At 41.5% G+C, this 13475-nt stretch overlaps 1 protein-coding gene across 2 annotated transcripts in view; it reads right to left on the bottom strand.

Annotated features, from left to right (window-relative positions):
* Nucleotides 1-4558: 4558 nt before the first annotated feature.
* LOC122565217 (endophilin-A2) overlaps nucleotides 4559-13475 on the bottom strand; it is a 137576-nt gene continuing 128659 nt past the window's right edge. The window contains exons 9-10 of one of the 2 annotated variants that reach the window (XM_043720969.2): nucleotides 9816-9866; nucleotides 4559-7132 (exon numbers count right to left, since the gene is read on the bottom strand). In XM_043720969.2, the coding sequence (XP_043576904.1) occupies nucleotides 6936-7132; nucleotides 9816-9866 (248 nt within the window). In that variant the 3' untranslated portion in view covers nucleotides 4559-6935. The remainder of the gene's footprint in view (nucleotides 7133-9815; nucleotides 9867-13475) is intronic. The other variant, XM_043720970.2, reaches the window with a different exon arrangement.

Here is a 13475-nt window from a genome sequence, read left to right as displayed (position 1 = left end):
TACGAGTAAACTATTACAAGTTGGAACTAAAAATACTTAATCTGGAACAAAATCATGAATTGCGATACTCCAACTGCAGCATTGAATTAATATTCAAACTGGATTTCACATCAGTTGGAAGAGTTCCAGAAGTAGGTGAAGTACATTAGCACAGAATGAAGTCACTGAAACTATAATAATTATGCAGCTTGCCTAATAAAAATAAACTTCTTCTGCAACCAAAAAAGAACTGATGCATAACTCGTGAGTGCTTCTGGCATCTGAATCTCTGAAGACTGTGATTTCAGAGTAATAAGATTGTAGGCGTTTAGATTTCTCCAGGAGGCTAGCCAACAAATATAACCATTCTCCAGCCAACCATTTAATGAAGATTTTGACATATGGGAATCCAGACAACTAAAATATTGGCACTTTCATTATCTGGTACTATCAACAGGCTGATAATTGGATGGATTAATCGTGTGAAAATTGAGGTCCGTCCTTAAATGGCCCTGATTGACCAGAACTACAACTTATCTGGTTGAAACAAAGCGCTTTTTTCCCTCCACTGTTGGATCAGTAGCATGAATAAATATACTGCAACTCTTTGATAAAACTTAGATTTTAAGACAGCGATAACTAGGTTCTTGATTAGTAAAAGGGAGAAAGTTTACAGGAAGAAGATGGGAGAGTGGAGTTGAGAATGGTGGAACAGACGATGGGCCAAATGGCCTAACTCTGCTTCTATATCTTTGGGCTTTTTTTAAAATGCGGCACTTGTGCTAATTGCTCCACCATTTAATATTATTAATGCAATCCTTGGTCTGCAACTTCACTTTCTTGTCCATTTTCCAATACTCTCTCTTCTTGAAGATCTTAGCATTAAGCACATTCAGTAACAGTGCACTCAGAACCCTCTCGGGTAGAGAATTTGAAAGACCCCTACCCTTTGAAGAAATTCGTCTTTATCTTAGTCCTAAATGATCAATACCTTATCCTGTGCTTTTATTCTGGATTCCTCCGATTGGGGAAGTAATCTCTCAGGGCCTACTCTAACTCAGCCATTCAGAATTGTATCTATCAATGAGATGGTCTCTCATTCTTCTGAACCCCAGAGAATATCTGTCCAATTAATTCAGGCTAGATGTGGTCTTTTGGTAACATCACTTTCTATGGGCCACAATCTCCTGTGGAAGGAATGTTCATGAGTACTACAACAAGCTAATAATCAGCCAGGAATCCATAAAGACATCCTAATTGTTTACTGAACTCACAAGCTAACTTTGTGGTGTTTGGCCCTCTGAACAGGTTCTGCGACTTTTTAAAAGTCTGCGTCTCCATTTCTTTGGCCAAAGTGAATAGCCTCCTACTTATACTCTATTTGGCTGTTTGTCCATTCACTTAACTGGTCTAGGTCTCTTTGCATTCTGACAGCTTAGATTCACACTTAGCTTTGTCCGAGCAGCAAATTTAGATCCATTGTTCTGTCTGTGTCTAAACCATTTAACACACTGTAAAGCGGAGGCCCCAGCATTGAATCTTGCAGCACTACTTACAGTCACAGCTTACCAATAATGACAGGAAGCAAGAAATTGAGATAAAGAAGGCACTATCAGTTAACTAGTCTTCTATTTGTGCTCATGTATTACCATTATTAATGTACTCCAACAATGAGCCCTTAGCTTGTATATGGACATTTGTTTCACACCTTTCCCTTTATCCTTTTAAAAAAAACTTGAAAATGTTTGTCAAACACAACTTCCCTTTCATAACATGAAAATTCACATCAGGCTAGCCCATCATTGCAGCTCTCTTTTAGAATTGCAACCAGCAGGCCCATCAGATCCTATGTTTTCATTTAATTTTAATCCCTGAACTTTCTCCAGTACCTTGTATCAGATGCTAATTAATCTAATTACCTCACTCTTCAGTACCAAGGTTATACCCTCTGTATCCTGGATCTACTACTACTGGATCCTGGATACCCTCTGGATCCTGGATCTACTACTACTGGATCTACACCGCTGAGGCCAAACGCCAGCTCACAGATACCTCCTCCTACTGCCCCCTTGACCATGACCCCACCCCCCACCACCAAACCATCATCTCCCAGACCGTCCATAACCTCATCACCTCGGGGGATCTCCCATCCACCGCCTCCAACCTCATAGTCCCACAACCCCGCACCTCCCGCTTCTACCTCCTGCCCAAAATCCACAAACCTGACTGCCCCGGCCGACCCATTGTCTCCGCCTGCTCCTGCCCCACCGAACTCATCTCCGCATACCTTGACACCGTCCTGTCCCCCTTAGTCCAAGAACTCCCCACCTACGTTCGGGACACCACCCTTGCCCTCCACCTGCTCCATGATTTTCGCTTCCCCGGTCCCCAACGCCTTATTTTCACCATGGACATCCAGTCCCTGTACACCTCCATCCCCCATCACGAAGGACTCAAAGCCCTTCGCTTCTTTCTTTCCTGCCGTACCGACCTGTACCCTTCCACTGACACCCTCCTTCGACTGACTGAACTGGTCCTCACCCTGAACAACTTCTCTTTCCAATCCTCCCACTTCCTCCAAACCAAAGGAGTAGCCATGGGCACCCGCATGGGCTTCAGCTATGCCTGCCTCTTCGTAGGATATGTGGAACAATCCATCTTCCGCAACTACACTGGCCCCACCCCCCACCTTTTCCTCCGCTACATCGATGACTGTATCGGCGCCGCCTCGTGCTCCCACGAGGAGGTTGAACAGTTCATCCACTTCACCAACATCTTCCACCCCGACCTCAAATTCACCTGGACAGTCTCAGATTCCTCCCTCCCCTTCCTCGACCTTTCTATTTCTATCTCAGGCGACCGAATCAACACGGACATCTACTACAAACTGACCGACTCCCACAGCTACCTGGACTACACCTTCTCCCATCCTGCCCCCTGTAAAAACGCCATCCCATTCTCCCAATTCCTTCGACTCCGCCGCATCTGCTCCCAGGAGGACCAGTTCCAAAAACGCACAACCCAGATGGCCTCCTTCTTCAAGGACCGCAATTTCCCCCCCCGACGTGGTCGACGATGCCCTCCACCGCATCTCTTCCACTTCCCGCTCCTCCGCCCTAGAACCCCGCCCCTCCAACCACCACCAGGACAGAACCCCACTGGTCCTCACCTACCACCCCACCAATCTCCATGTACAGCGCATCATCCGCCGTCATTTCCGCTACCTCCAAACGGACCCCACCACCAAGGATATATTTCCCTCCCCTCCCCTATCAGCATTCCATAAAGACCACTCCCTCCGTGACTCCCTCGTCAGATCCACACCCCCCACCAACCCAACCTCCACTCCCGGCACCTTCCCCTGCAACCGCAGGAGGTGCAAGACTTGCGCCCACACCTCCCCCCTCACCTCCCTCCAAGGCCCCAAAGGAAACTTCCATATCCGCCACAGATTCACCTGCACCTCCACACATATCATCTATTGCATCCTCTGCACCCGATGTGGCCTCCTCTATATTGGGGAGACAGGCCGGCTACTTGCGGAGCGTTTCAGAGAACACCTCTGGGACACCCGGACCAACCAACCCAATCACCCTGTAGCTCAACATTTCAATTCCCCCTCCCACTCCACCAAGGATATGCAGGACTTTGGACTCCTCCATCGTCAGACCACAACAAAACGACGGTTGGAGGAAGAACGCCTCATCTTCCGGCTAGGAACCCTCCAACCACAAGGGATGAACTCGGATTTCACCAGTTTCCTCATTTCCCCTCCCCCCACCCTGTCTCAGTCAAATCCATCAAATTCAGCACCGCCTTCCTAACCTGCAATCTTCTTCCCGACCTCTCCGCCCCCACCCCAGTCTGACCTATCACCCTCACCTTGACCTCTTTCCACCTATCACATTTCCGACGTCCCTCCCCCAAGTCCCTCCTCCCTACCTTTTATCTTAGCCTGCTGGACAAACTTTCCTCATTCCTGAAGAAGGGCTTATGCCCGAAACGTCGATTCTCCTGTTCCCTGGATGCTGCCTGACCTGCTGCGCCTTTCCAGCAACACATTTCCAGCTCTGATCTCCAGCATCTGCAGACCTCACTTTCTCCTCTACTACTATGAAGACAAGAAATATTTGTTTGAAGTCTTTGTGCTCATTCCCCATATTTTCTCCTGACTCTGCTTGCATTTGACTGATGTTTACTTCAGCTACTGTCTTTATATATTTGTAAAAACGCTTCCAATCTGGTTTTATATTAATTTACTCAGTCGCTACATGGCCTTATAGGTCACCGGAGTACGCACAAGGGACCTCGATTTAACAATTCATCTGAGAGATGCCATTTCCAACAATAAAGCATTCCATCAGTACTGCATTGGATTTTCAGCGGGGATAAATTCTCAAGTTCTGAAGTAAAGAAATCTCATCCAAAGGCAAGAATACTACAATAGAAGCTGACACACAAAGCCATTTGGCTTTGCAAGGAAAAAGGTTAGTCAAATACATATTTAATGTTCAACATCTTGTTTCTGAAACCAATCCCCCCCATTAAAAAATAACTTTAGATTTATGAAAATCCCAACTCTTATCGCCTGCTATTTGTTTATTCTTTACATAATCTGAACAAAACACTACATAGTTTATAATTGTACTAAACATAAATCTACATGCAGGATTAAACAGTAAAAAAGATACATATTTTGAGTTATAAGCCCATGGCTTTTATAATTATCAAAAGATAGATCAAATTCATAAAGCATTAGTACAGGTATGGTCACAATCTTCTAATGTTCACGATGAGTTGACAACACTATCAAAAAGTACTAGACAGATACATGGTACGTCATGATTAGTGTTAAAGGGCTAGTGTCAATATGGGAGTGTGACAGCATGCCTGCCAGATACATACTGCACATGTTGTACCAGGTTATCATTCAACATCGTGGAGGTCAAAACAGGAAGTGTTACCAGAAGTTAAATTTGCTCATCATTAAACAAAGAGAGCTAAAAGTTAGACCATAGAAAATTACAGTGGGAACATTTCAAGTCTCTCAGAACACAAAATTCATTCCAGTTATCTACATGTTTGTTAAGAGAAAACAGAGGGTGAAGGACAAGTCAGAATTTTAAATTGTTCCTGTGCAGATCTTTTTTGGATCTAGAAAGCAGATTCAGCAGCAACAGGACAAGGGCTTAGGAAAGTCAAAGAATGTGAGAGAGGAACCCCTTGCTTACCCTCTCCACTGAAAGACTGAATTGTGCCTCATTATATGACAGATCTGGGACAATTCCAAATTTATTGCGTTTACAACATAGGATGGTATTCATAGCACCAGCTTTGATGTGCAAATTGCTCAAAAGTCATGAATGAGACTTCACCATGTTTGTGGCAAGAAACCTTCAACCTCAGCAAAAGGCCTGCAATTTAACAATGATTGGAGAGCGGATGAGACGGGGTAGGAGTTGGGCTGCAGAGATGGTTGGTAAATGTTCAGCCCACCTGTTCAGTCCAAACTATTTGATGGCTAAGTTGGTTGTTGAAATGATTTTAAAAAAAATAATGCTTGTCCCCTCCTCATTTTCCTCCTTTCTTCTAAGTGTTGATTCTTGCTGTTGTGCGATTCAAAGCACACCAGACACTTTCCAGAACCTCATTCAAGGAGCTATTACTCTTCATTTCTGAGTCAATGGACTGTGTGTCTTTGGCGGTTATCACAGCATTGAATAATTCCATACTCTCCTCACCCTGGCCACTGCAAACACCTTCATCAGCCAGATAATGATCATGGCTTGTATTCCCTTCTCCCTGTTCTAAGAAAGCTAATGATTGATTTCAACAGAAGCACTAAGTTCCCCTGCCAATTATACGAGGTCATAACTTGAGAGGGAGGAAAAAACATCTGTCACGAACCAGCGGACAGGATTTTTCTGGAAAAATAATTAAATCTAAAATAGAGAGGGATAAAAGTCCTGTTTTGAGTCACATCTTAAACTTAGGATCTTCCACAGTGGATAGTTAATGTAAACATGGGAAAATAGGAGGCAGTGGTGGGTGAGACAAAGAATGCCTGTTAAATCCATGGCTTCAGTTGTAATGGCTATCACCACCACTTGGATACTTTCCATTTTAGACATCCAGTGTCACAGTAGTTAGGTACAGCAAGGTTAAGCTCTCTACATGGCTAACTATTCACTTTCTTCCAACCTCAGAGCTGCATCCCCTACTACATTAGTGTGATGGTTGTCCAATTCCCACAACAGTCACACTGTATTCAATAGAATGAGAATGATTGCCAGCTTACTGCTGCGGATATTGGATTCGGCCTGGCCGAGCTAATTTTAGATATGATCTTTTTATTCGCAGACAGAGGAGAAAACCACCCCATCTGTTCAGGCTGAATAGATACTCAGATCAGAATTGAAAGGCTAGGGTCTGAACCACTGCACAACCCAAGTCATTGCACACTGCGAATTACATCAATATAACCCCTATGTTCATATGAATTGGGAACCACAGTAATTACAAAAATTTGTTTAAAATGAAGGTGATGTATGTGACCCATGATCACGTACATCAACTGTGCAATCGAGACTAATTTAATGGATGAGCAGTGTAGAAGGGGCACCTCATACACTGGGAGCAATAACTATCACAGCCGTTTCCTTTGCAACGCAAATGCCTAACATAAGCCCTTTCACTTAGCTAGAACTGGACAGCTTGCAGAAAGATGCTGACCTCTCACAACCATATTGCAATACATGCTGAGTAATTGGAGCTGCACTTACATTAACATAGAACAAACATTTGTCAATTCAAAAATAAAATGATGATGCATTGCACGCAATTTAACACTGCACTGTGAGAAACAACCCATGGAAGTGGACTAGTGTTTTAAATTAATAGGAATGTTGAAAGTCTCCCTCTCTCCACATCTGTATCCGGTGTCCAGTTCAGCATCTTCACTGAGGTAATGGGACCAGCACATCCACATAGTTGACAGGGAAGAAACCTGATTGACCATGCAGCATTCCTTCATACCAGTTGTCATCAATCTGATTGGTCAATGTGATGGTGTCACCTTCCTTGAAGCCAAGTTCTCCTTCATTCTCTGGCTCAAAATCATATAGCGCCTTGCAGCATGGCTGGTCTAGGTGTGCTACACACAAGACAAAACACAATTCATGAGTAAAGTAGTTTTTTTTTTAACTTCTTGCTCCTTTTGACAACATTGCTTCTTGCTGAGATATAGTTCCAAGATATCAGCTATCCTTTGACCATTTAGGGCCACATGGACAAACATAGATTCATGGGGATCAGACAAATATTTGGTTATAGCATCACACTTAACAGTCAACTCAAATGATTTGCATTTTATCAATGGATCACATTTCGCTGTGAACACTGATTGGTGTTTCCCCCATACCCCAGGGGCACTGAGGCAAATTTAAAGGCTCAGGTGAAAAAGATAACAGATCACACACTAAGATTTGATTTGAAACCATCAAAAACACCTAGAGATTGAAAGAGTGACATGGATTCATTCTGCTCACTGCATTGATTTCCTGGTCTCAGCAGTGGGGAGTCAAGAGACTTCCCTGAACAGCAGTCTGGTAAAGGCAGAATCAAATCTCATGATCAGAGAAGGGGAATCGTGAAACCAAGATCAAAGATGAAGAAGGGAAAAGCAGATATAAAAATGGGAAAGTAGAGGCTGCCTAACTTTGTCAAAAAGTTAAATTAAAACATGTAATGTCATGTAATGAAACATGCAACTTGGACAGGTGAAGTGGGTCAAGTAGAAGGCCAGTCTAGCTTCCTCTGTAGCTTGATGCATCACAACACTAAGAACACAGAATGAATGTGAGATGTTATTCAGGCATTTCAGTCCGACTTGTATCCTCTTAGACTAAGTATGAAGAAGCATACGTTAATTACTTAGAATAATTTTTTTGTTAACTTCATCTTTATCTCATCCTCATCAGATTTCATGAGTGTTTCATCATCTTTATCCTTGCTCTCCAATGTGCCCCTAATTTGCTCTGATATATCCTGAGTGCATCCAATCTTGCACCATATCCTACTCATTTATCATACTTTTTTTTAAACCTCTTGTCCTGGTTCCAGTTTGTCTAATCCTCATTCTTTTTAGGTGTTTGTTAATCTTCATCAGCTGCCTGTCTCTGAAACTCCTACCTGGTCTGTCTGCACTTTGTTGAAACTTTATTGCTGGAACAGCACAGCAGGTCAGGCAGCATCCAGGGAACAGGAGATTCGACGTTTCGGGCACAGGCAGGCCTGTGCCCGAAACGTCGAATCTCCTGTTCCCTGGATGCTGCCTGACCTGCTGTGCTGTTCCAGCAATAAAGTTTCAACTTTGATCTCCAGCATCTGCAGACCTCACTTTCTCCTGTCTGCACTTTGTATTTGCTCTTCAAGACTCTCACCTACTAAATATTCCTTCCTGATTTTTATCTGCATCTTGTATATACAACTTCAATCAGAAAGGCATAATTCTCTTCCTTAACTACCAACCTGGCTATATTGCCATTTATTTTAAAAATATACAAATGTTTTCATTTAAGTTTTGGTGTCTTCTCCTTATTGTTTCTCTTGGGGCAATTTACTATAAGTAAAGTTTCGGCATGAGTCATAGAAAGTACATGTGACAATTTCAGACTAAACACCTTGATCACCAACACATGTAGGTACAAGGTTTATCACAATTACTCCAGGTTAAAGTCCAGTGGTTAGCTTATTATTACAACACATTGGCACTGTTTTAAACAAATAACAGATCATTGTCCAATAATTGTAGTCATAATGCTAGAAGTTTAGTTCCACTAGTGAAATATAAAAGTGCAATTCAATAAACTTAGCAAATAATAGAAAAAGTAAATATTTGAATAGTGAGTTACATTAGAATGATATGGGGTGTGCCAACCACCGTTTTTCAAAACTGGGTGGTCACTGCCTTTTGCAAATGAGTGATTTCATAATGTGAGAGTTGGATGCCAGACTGTGTAGTGATCATTGATAGTATTGAAAAATGTGATGCTGGAAAAACACATGTGATGTTTTTCCAGCATCACATTTTTCAACTCTGGTCTCCAGCATCTGCAGTCCTCACTTTCTCCTCATTGATAGTATGTAAGAAAGAAGCAATTATTGACATACTGTGCAGGGAAAGGCAAGTATTATATTCTTCTAATCATTAAGTTTTGATACACAGCCCAGGACTATATCCATCACCTGAATATCTTAAGACAAACATGGTATTAGCCAGATGATTGAATGAATAAATGAAATAAAAAATGAATGAAAGAACGAACAAAAACAAAGAAAGATTAATGGACCATTAAGAGCAAGCAGAAAAAAAGAGGTTCAACTCGGTAATCATATGCAAACATATCCCAGGCACAGATTTAATAAGCTTCCTGGTTTGTTTGAGTTCTGTAGTTTTGTGTAATTCTGAACATTGGCTGGGAAGTTTGGAAACCTCTGGTGTACAGCAGAAAATACGACTGTGGCACAGCTGAGGGAGTTGATCATGGGCATACATTCAATACTATCACTGCAAAAAGCCCCAACAATTGTCCCACATTGACCTCAGTCACAGTGAGGAACAGTTCATCCTAAAACCAAATAACAGAAATAGACAAATGATTTAACCAGTGATTAATAACTTTAAAAAAAAAAATCCTTCTTTTACTGTTGAGTTTTTCATCACTGTTAAACATACAACCATTAATCCTTATTAATTGGGACAGCCCCTTCAACAGAAAGAGTGATGTCTTTTTATCCATCAGAACTAAAAATTGGGCATTAGCTACCCTACTCACAGGGGGATCCGCTGGCTGGCGTCCTATTAGGCTTGTCTGAACGGAAGGAGGCTGTTCAGGGGAAAGTTAGGTAAAAATTAAAAAAGAATTTCAATATAGTGTACAAATCTTTTCAATAATTAGTAAACCAAATACTACTGATTGGCAACAATTAACAAAACTTTCATCTTCAGTCATTTTCCTCTCTCTTTAATCTACCAAAAACCAGATGCCAATACCTTTCCGCAGATGGACTGACTGGACTTCATAACTTTATAGGATGGTAATACCAATCACTGTATGTAACAGATTTTGTACTGTTCTTCAATCATCTCTTCCTCCATCTCCTACCTTAGCAAAACCATCCCTCTGTGGAGGTCCAAAATAGTGCAGAAATAAGGAGAAATTTCTTCACTTTGTATTCTCTACAACAGATGGTTCTGGTTGCTCAATCATTGAACATATGCAAGGCTGGGCTATCTCTACATATCAAGGGCTATGGGAGGCTGACAGGAATGTGGCAGAGAAGCTCATGATCACCTATGATAGTTTGGAATAGTGGAGGACACTTGGCAGGTTGTATATCTTCTCCTGCTCCTGTCCGTTTCAGACCATCTTTACATACTGAACTCCCACCCCTATAGCTCTATTCTTGATGGTACCGTAGACATTGTATCAGCTTGATGGGCTGAATGATGTTGCATTCTTGTGTTCAAAATTAGCTTTAAAACGGTCAGAATGAGAATGGTGCTTGTTTGTAGATTGTACTATACAATATTATTTCTCCTGACATCCACTTTTGTATGCTGAAGGGATATAGTTTTTCTTTGAAATAAACTTAGATGTATGGCAAATTTGGAAAGCTATGCAATGTAGAAGTTCTGGGGTGGAATGAAATTTATGTCAGAGTTAGTTTCTAACCAATCAACTCTAATCCCATTTCCCTGTTCTTTCAACTGCTGATGCATTCACTCTTAAAGATGATCAACTGGGTTTCAACGTTTGTGCGAAGATTTGTAGCTCGGGTGCTCGTTGTTGTGGTTCTGTTCGCCGAGCTGGAAGTTTTTGTTGCAAACATTTCATCCCCTGGCTAGGCGACATCATCAGGGTTTCAACAGCTGGACATGGTAATGCATTCCATATTCTAATACGCCTTTTGTAGGAAAATATTCTAAACCGTCCTTTTATGTAATAAGGTTCATACCACCAATTCATCAATCAGTGAATATAAATTGCCTAAAAAAGGGTACACTGAGCAGTCTAAAGCTCAGGTCAGATAAAGCTAAACATGTAATTGAGTTGCATACCAGAACAGATTTCCTCCACTGGAACATGTTTTTTTAAAAAGCTATTGATGGTTACAGATGTTTCACTGGGGGCAAAAGCAGTTTGAGAGGACAAATATTGTACTAAATATTGACCTCAACATGATTTTCTTTTGCTACTGAGCATAAGATCTAGTGCATTGTGGAGACATGGTAACACAGAGAGAGACAGCAACTGTCTATGCAGAGGATGAAGAGAATGTAATGTTCACTTATGGCTAGCCATTAAAATATTTGAATTACTATTGACAAGGCAGTATATGGTTGCAATATCATTATAATTTTGCTAATAATGTGACAGAGAAATTCATATTATAATTAGGAAAAAATACACAGTCTTTCAACTAATTTGGGGACGGATGAATCAGAGGCCATAGTTCTTACTGCAAGTACTGCTATCTCACAACAAAAGCTTTATATATAATGTTAACAGTAGATGTTAGTCTTAATATTTTGCTTTTCTATGCTCATGCAATTGCTGACTCTGTCTGATGTATGGTTTTATCGGCGCCAGCAGTATTGCCAGCATTCCTGGCACCTTGCCAAGTGGAGATCCTTTACAGTGAGTGCTGGCAAGCAAATGACAGTGAAAAACATCACAGCTGAGCTTGATACTGAACATCAGTAGATGACACCAAACTACTGTTGTCCAACACAACAGCCATGAGCCAATGGTAGGAAGTAGGAACCTTTTACCTTCCTAACCCCAGTATCTCAAGGCAAAATGTAGCACAACGTTAAGTGAGTCCTCTGGTCTGTAAAAATGCATTTCAATAGCATTACTGTACTCAGACTCTCAAATGGGAACTAGAAATGTTGCATTGTTCTTCCTCAATATTGAGATAGTCACCCAGAGATATAACTGTCAAGTAGGTCAACAAGTTGGAATATTCTGATGCTGTGGATCTTTGAGGTGTTTAAGAATAGCTTATGGACAGTGGAATTCCCTTAAGGAGGAATGTGGAAGTGGGTCATTTAATCAGGCAGCAAAGGATGGTTGGGGGGGGGGCACATTCTGTGGTAGGAAGGTTCATAAATAGCTTTCACACCTGAAAATCAAATTAAGTTTTTTAATAGACAATTATTGCCCTCTTAAGGATAACACACCCTCCACTGCTGATATTCACCCAGTGGCAAGCGAGGGCATAGCCATCCAGGAAGCTCAAAGAGTAAACTGGTGTGTTTCTCGGGGAGGTCAAGGTGTTCCTCAATCAAATGCATTCAGTACCTAATTGAGAAGTAGTGAGGAGGCCTGCTAAGATCCAACTCTTTCTTCTGAAATGCAGGAATTATGGTCTGACATTATTGGTCCAGAAATATCAGGTGATGTTTATCAAGATTCCATTAAGCTTCACTGGGAATGTGAAGTAAGGCCCGGCCAGAACTATCAGTCACCAGACACCCATTCTGGTTTTTGTTTTGGTTTTCCTCTCATTTTCTGTTTTCGGTCAGCAGCACACTTGATCTAGGCAGACATTTTTATTCCTTTTCCTGTCCCATCATCATACCGTTTGATCCTGGAAAACTAACTCTTTCATTTTTAAATCTCTCCTGTTTTCCACCCTGTCATATGCCTTCCTTTATCCTGTTCAATCTATCCCTTCTTCAAAACTTAGCATATCTCTAACTTTTCTCAGTCTGATAAAACTTTGAAGACTGAAACAGTAACTCACCACTACCTTCTCCAAGATGTTAGGGATCGGGAATAAATGTTGGCATAGCCCATAAATGAATAAAAAAAAGTTAAACTACATCTAGACTCAACAGAAAAAGATAGCTTCTCGAAAAAGCAAAAGATTGATTGATGTTAAGAAGTTTACCAGGGATGAGTTCACTGCACCCTGCAGATTAATAACATAATTCAACAGATACACATAAATAAAGAAACAGAAGTCACTTTTATATTGTGCTAATATTGCTAGCTGGTGACATGTTGCTGGTGTTTCCAAGCCAACCATAGCAAAGCATAAAGGCAGCGAAAATTCAGATGTATCTTCCCTGTTTATCATCAATCCCAAAGTTCATTTCACTGGCAAACTCTTTGGTCTTTGTGGTCAAAAACCAGAGTGGAGCTACCAATGTCTGGATAGTAAGTTGAACTTCTGGCCAAGTATGATCAAAAACAATCTATTTAGTAAATATTGGTTTCCAGTAAATGGAAATGAAGAGAAGATGCTTCACTGGTTGGAGTCATATCTGTCACACAGGAAGATAGTTGTGGTTGTTGGATGTCAATCATTTCAGCTACAGGACATCTCTACAGGAATTCCATAGGGCAGCATTTCAGGCCCAACCATCTACAGCTGCTTTATCAATAATGTTCCCTCCATCTGGGCGTCTTAAGTGGGAATGTTTG

Source organism: Chiloscyllium plagiosum, unplaced genomic scaffold (assembly GCF_037043375.1).
Source record: "Chiloscyllium plagiosum isolate Xiang-an unplaced genomic scaffold, Cpla_swu_hap1 HiC_scaffold_28, whole genome shotgun sequence".
NCBI classification, from domain to species: domain Eukaryota; kingdom Metazoa; phylum Chordata; class Chondrichthyes; order Orectolobiformes; family Hemiscylliidae; genus Chiloscyllium; species Chiloscyllium plagiosum.
Note: the sequence above shows the minus strand (reverse complement) of the source record. Positions and strands in the feature narration are given on the sequence as shown.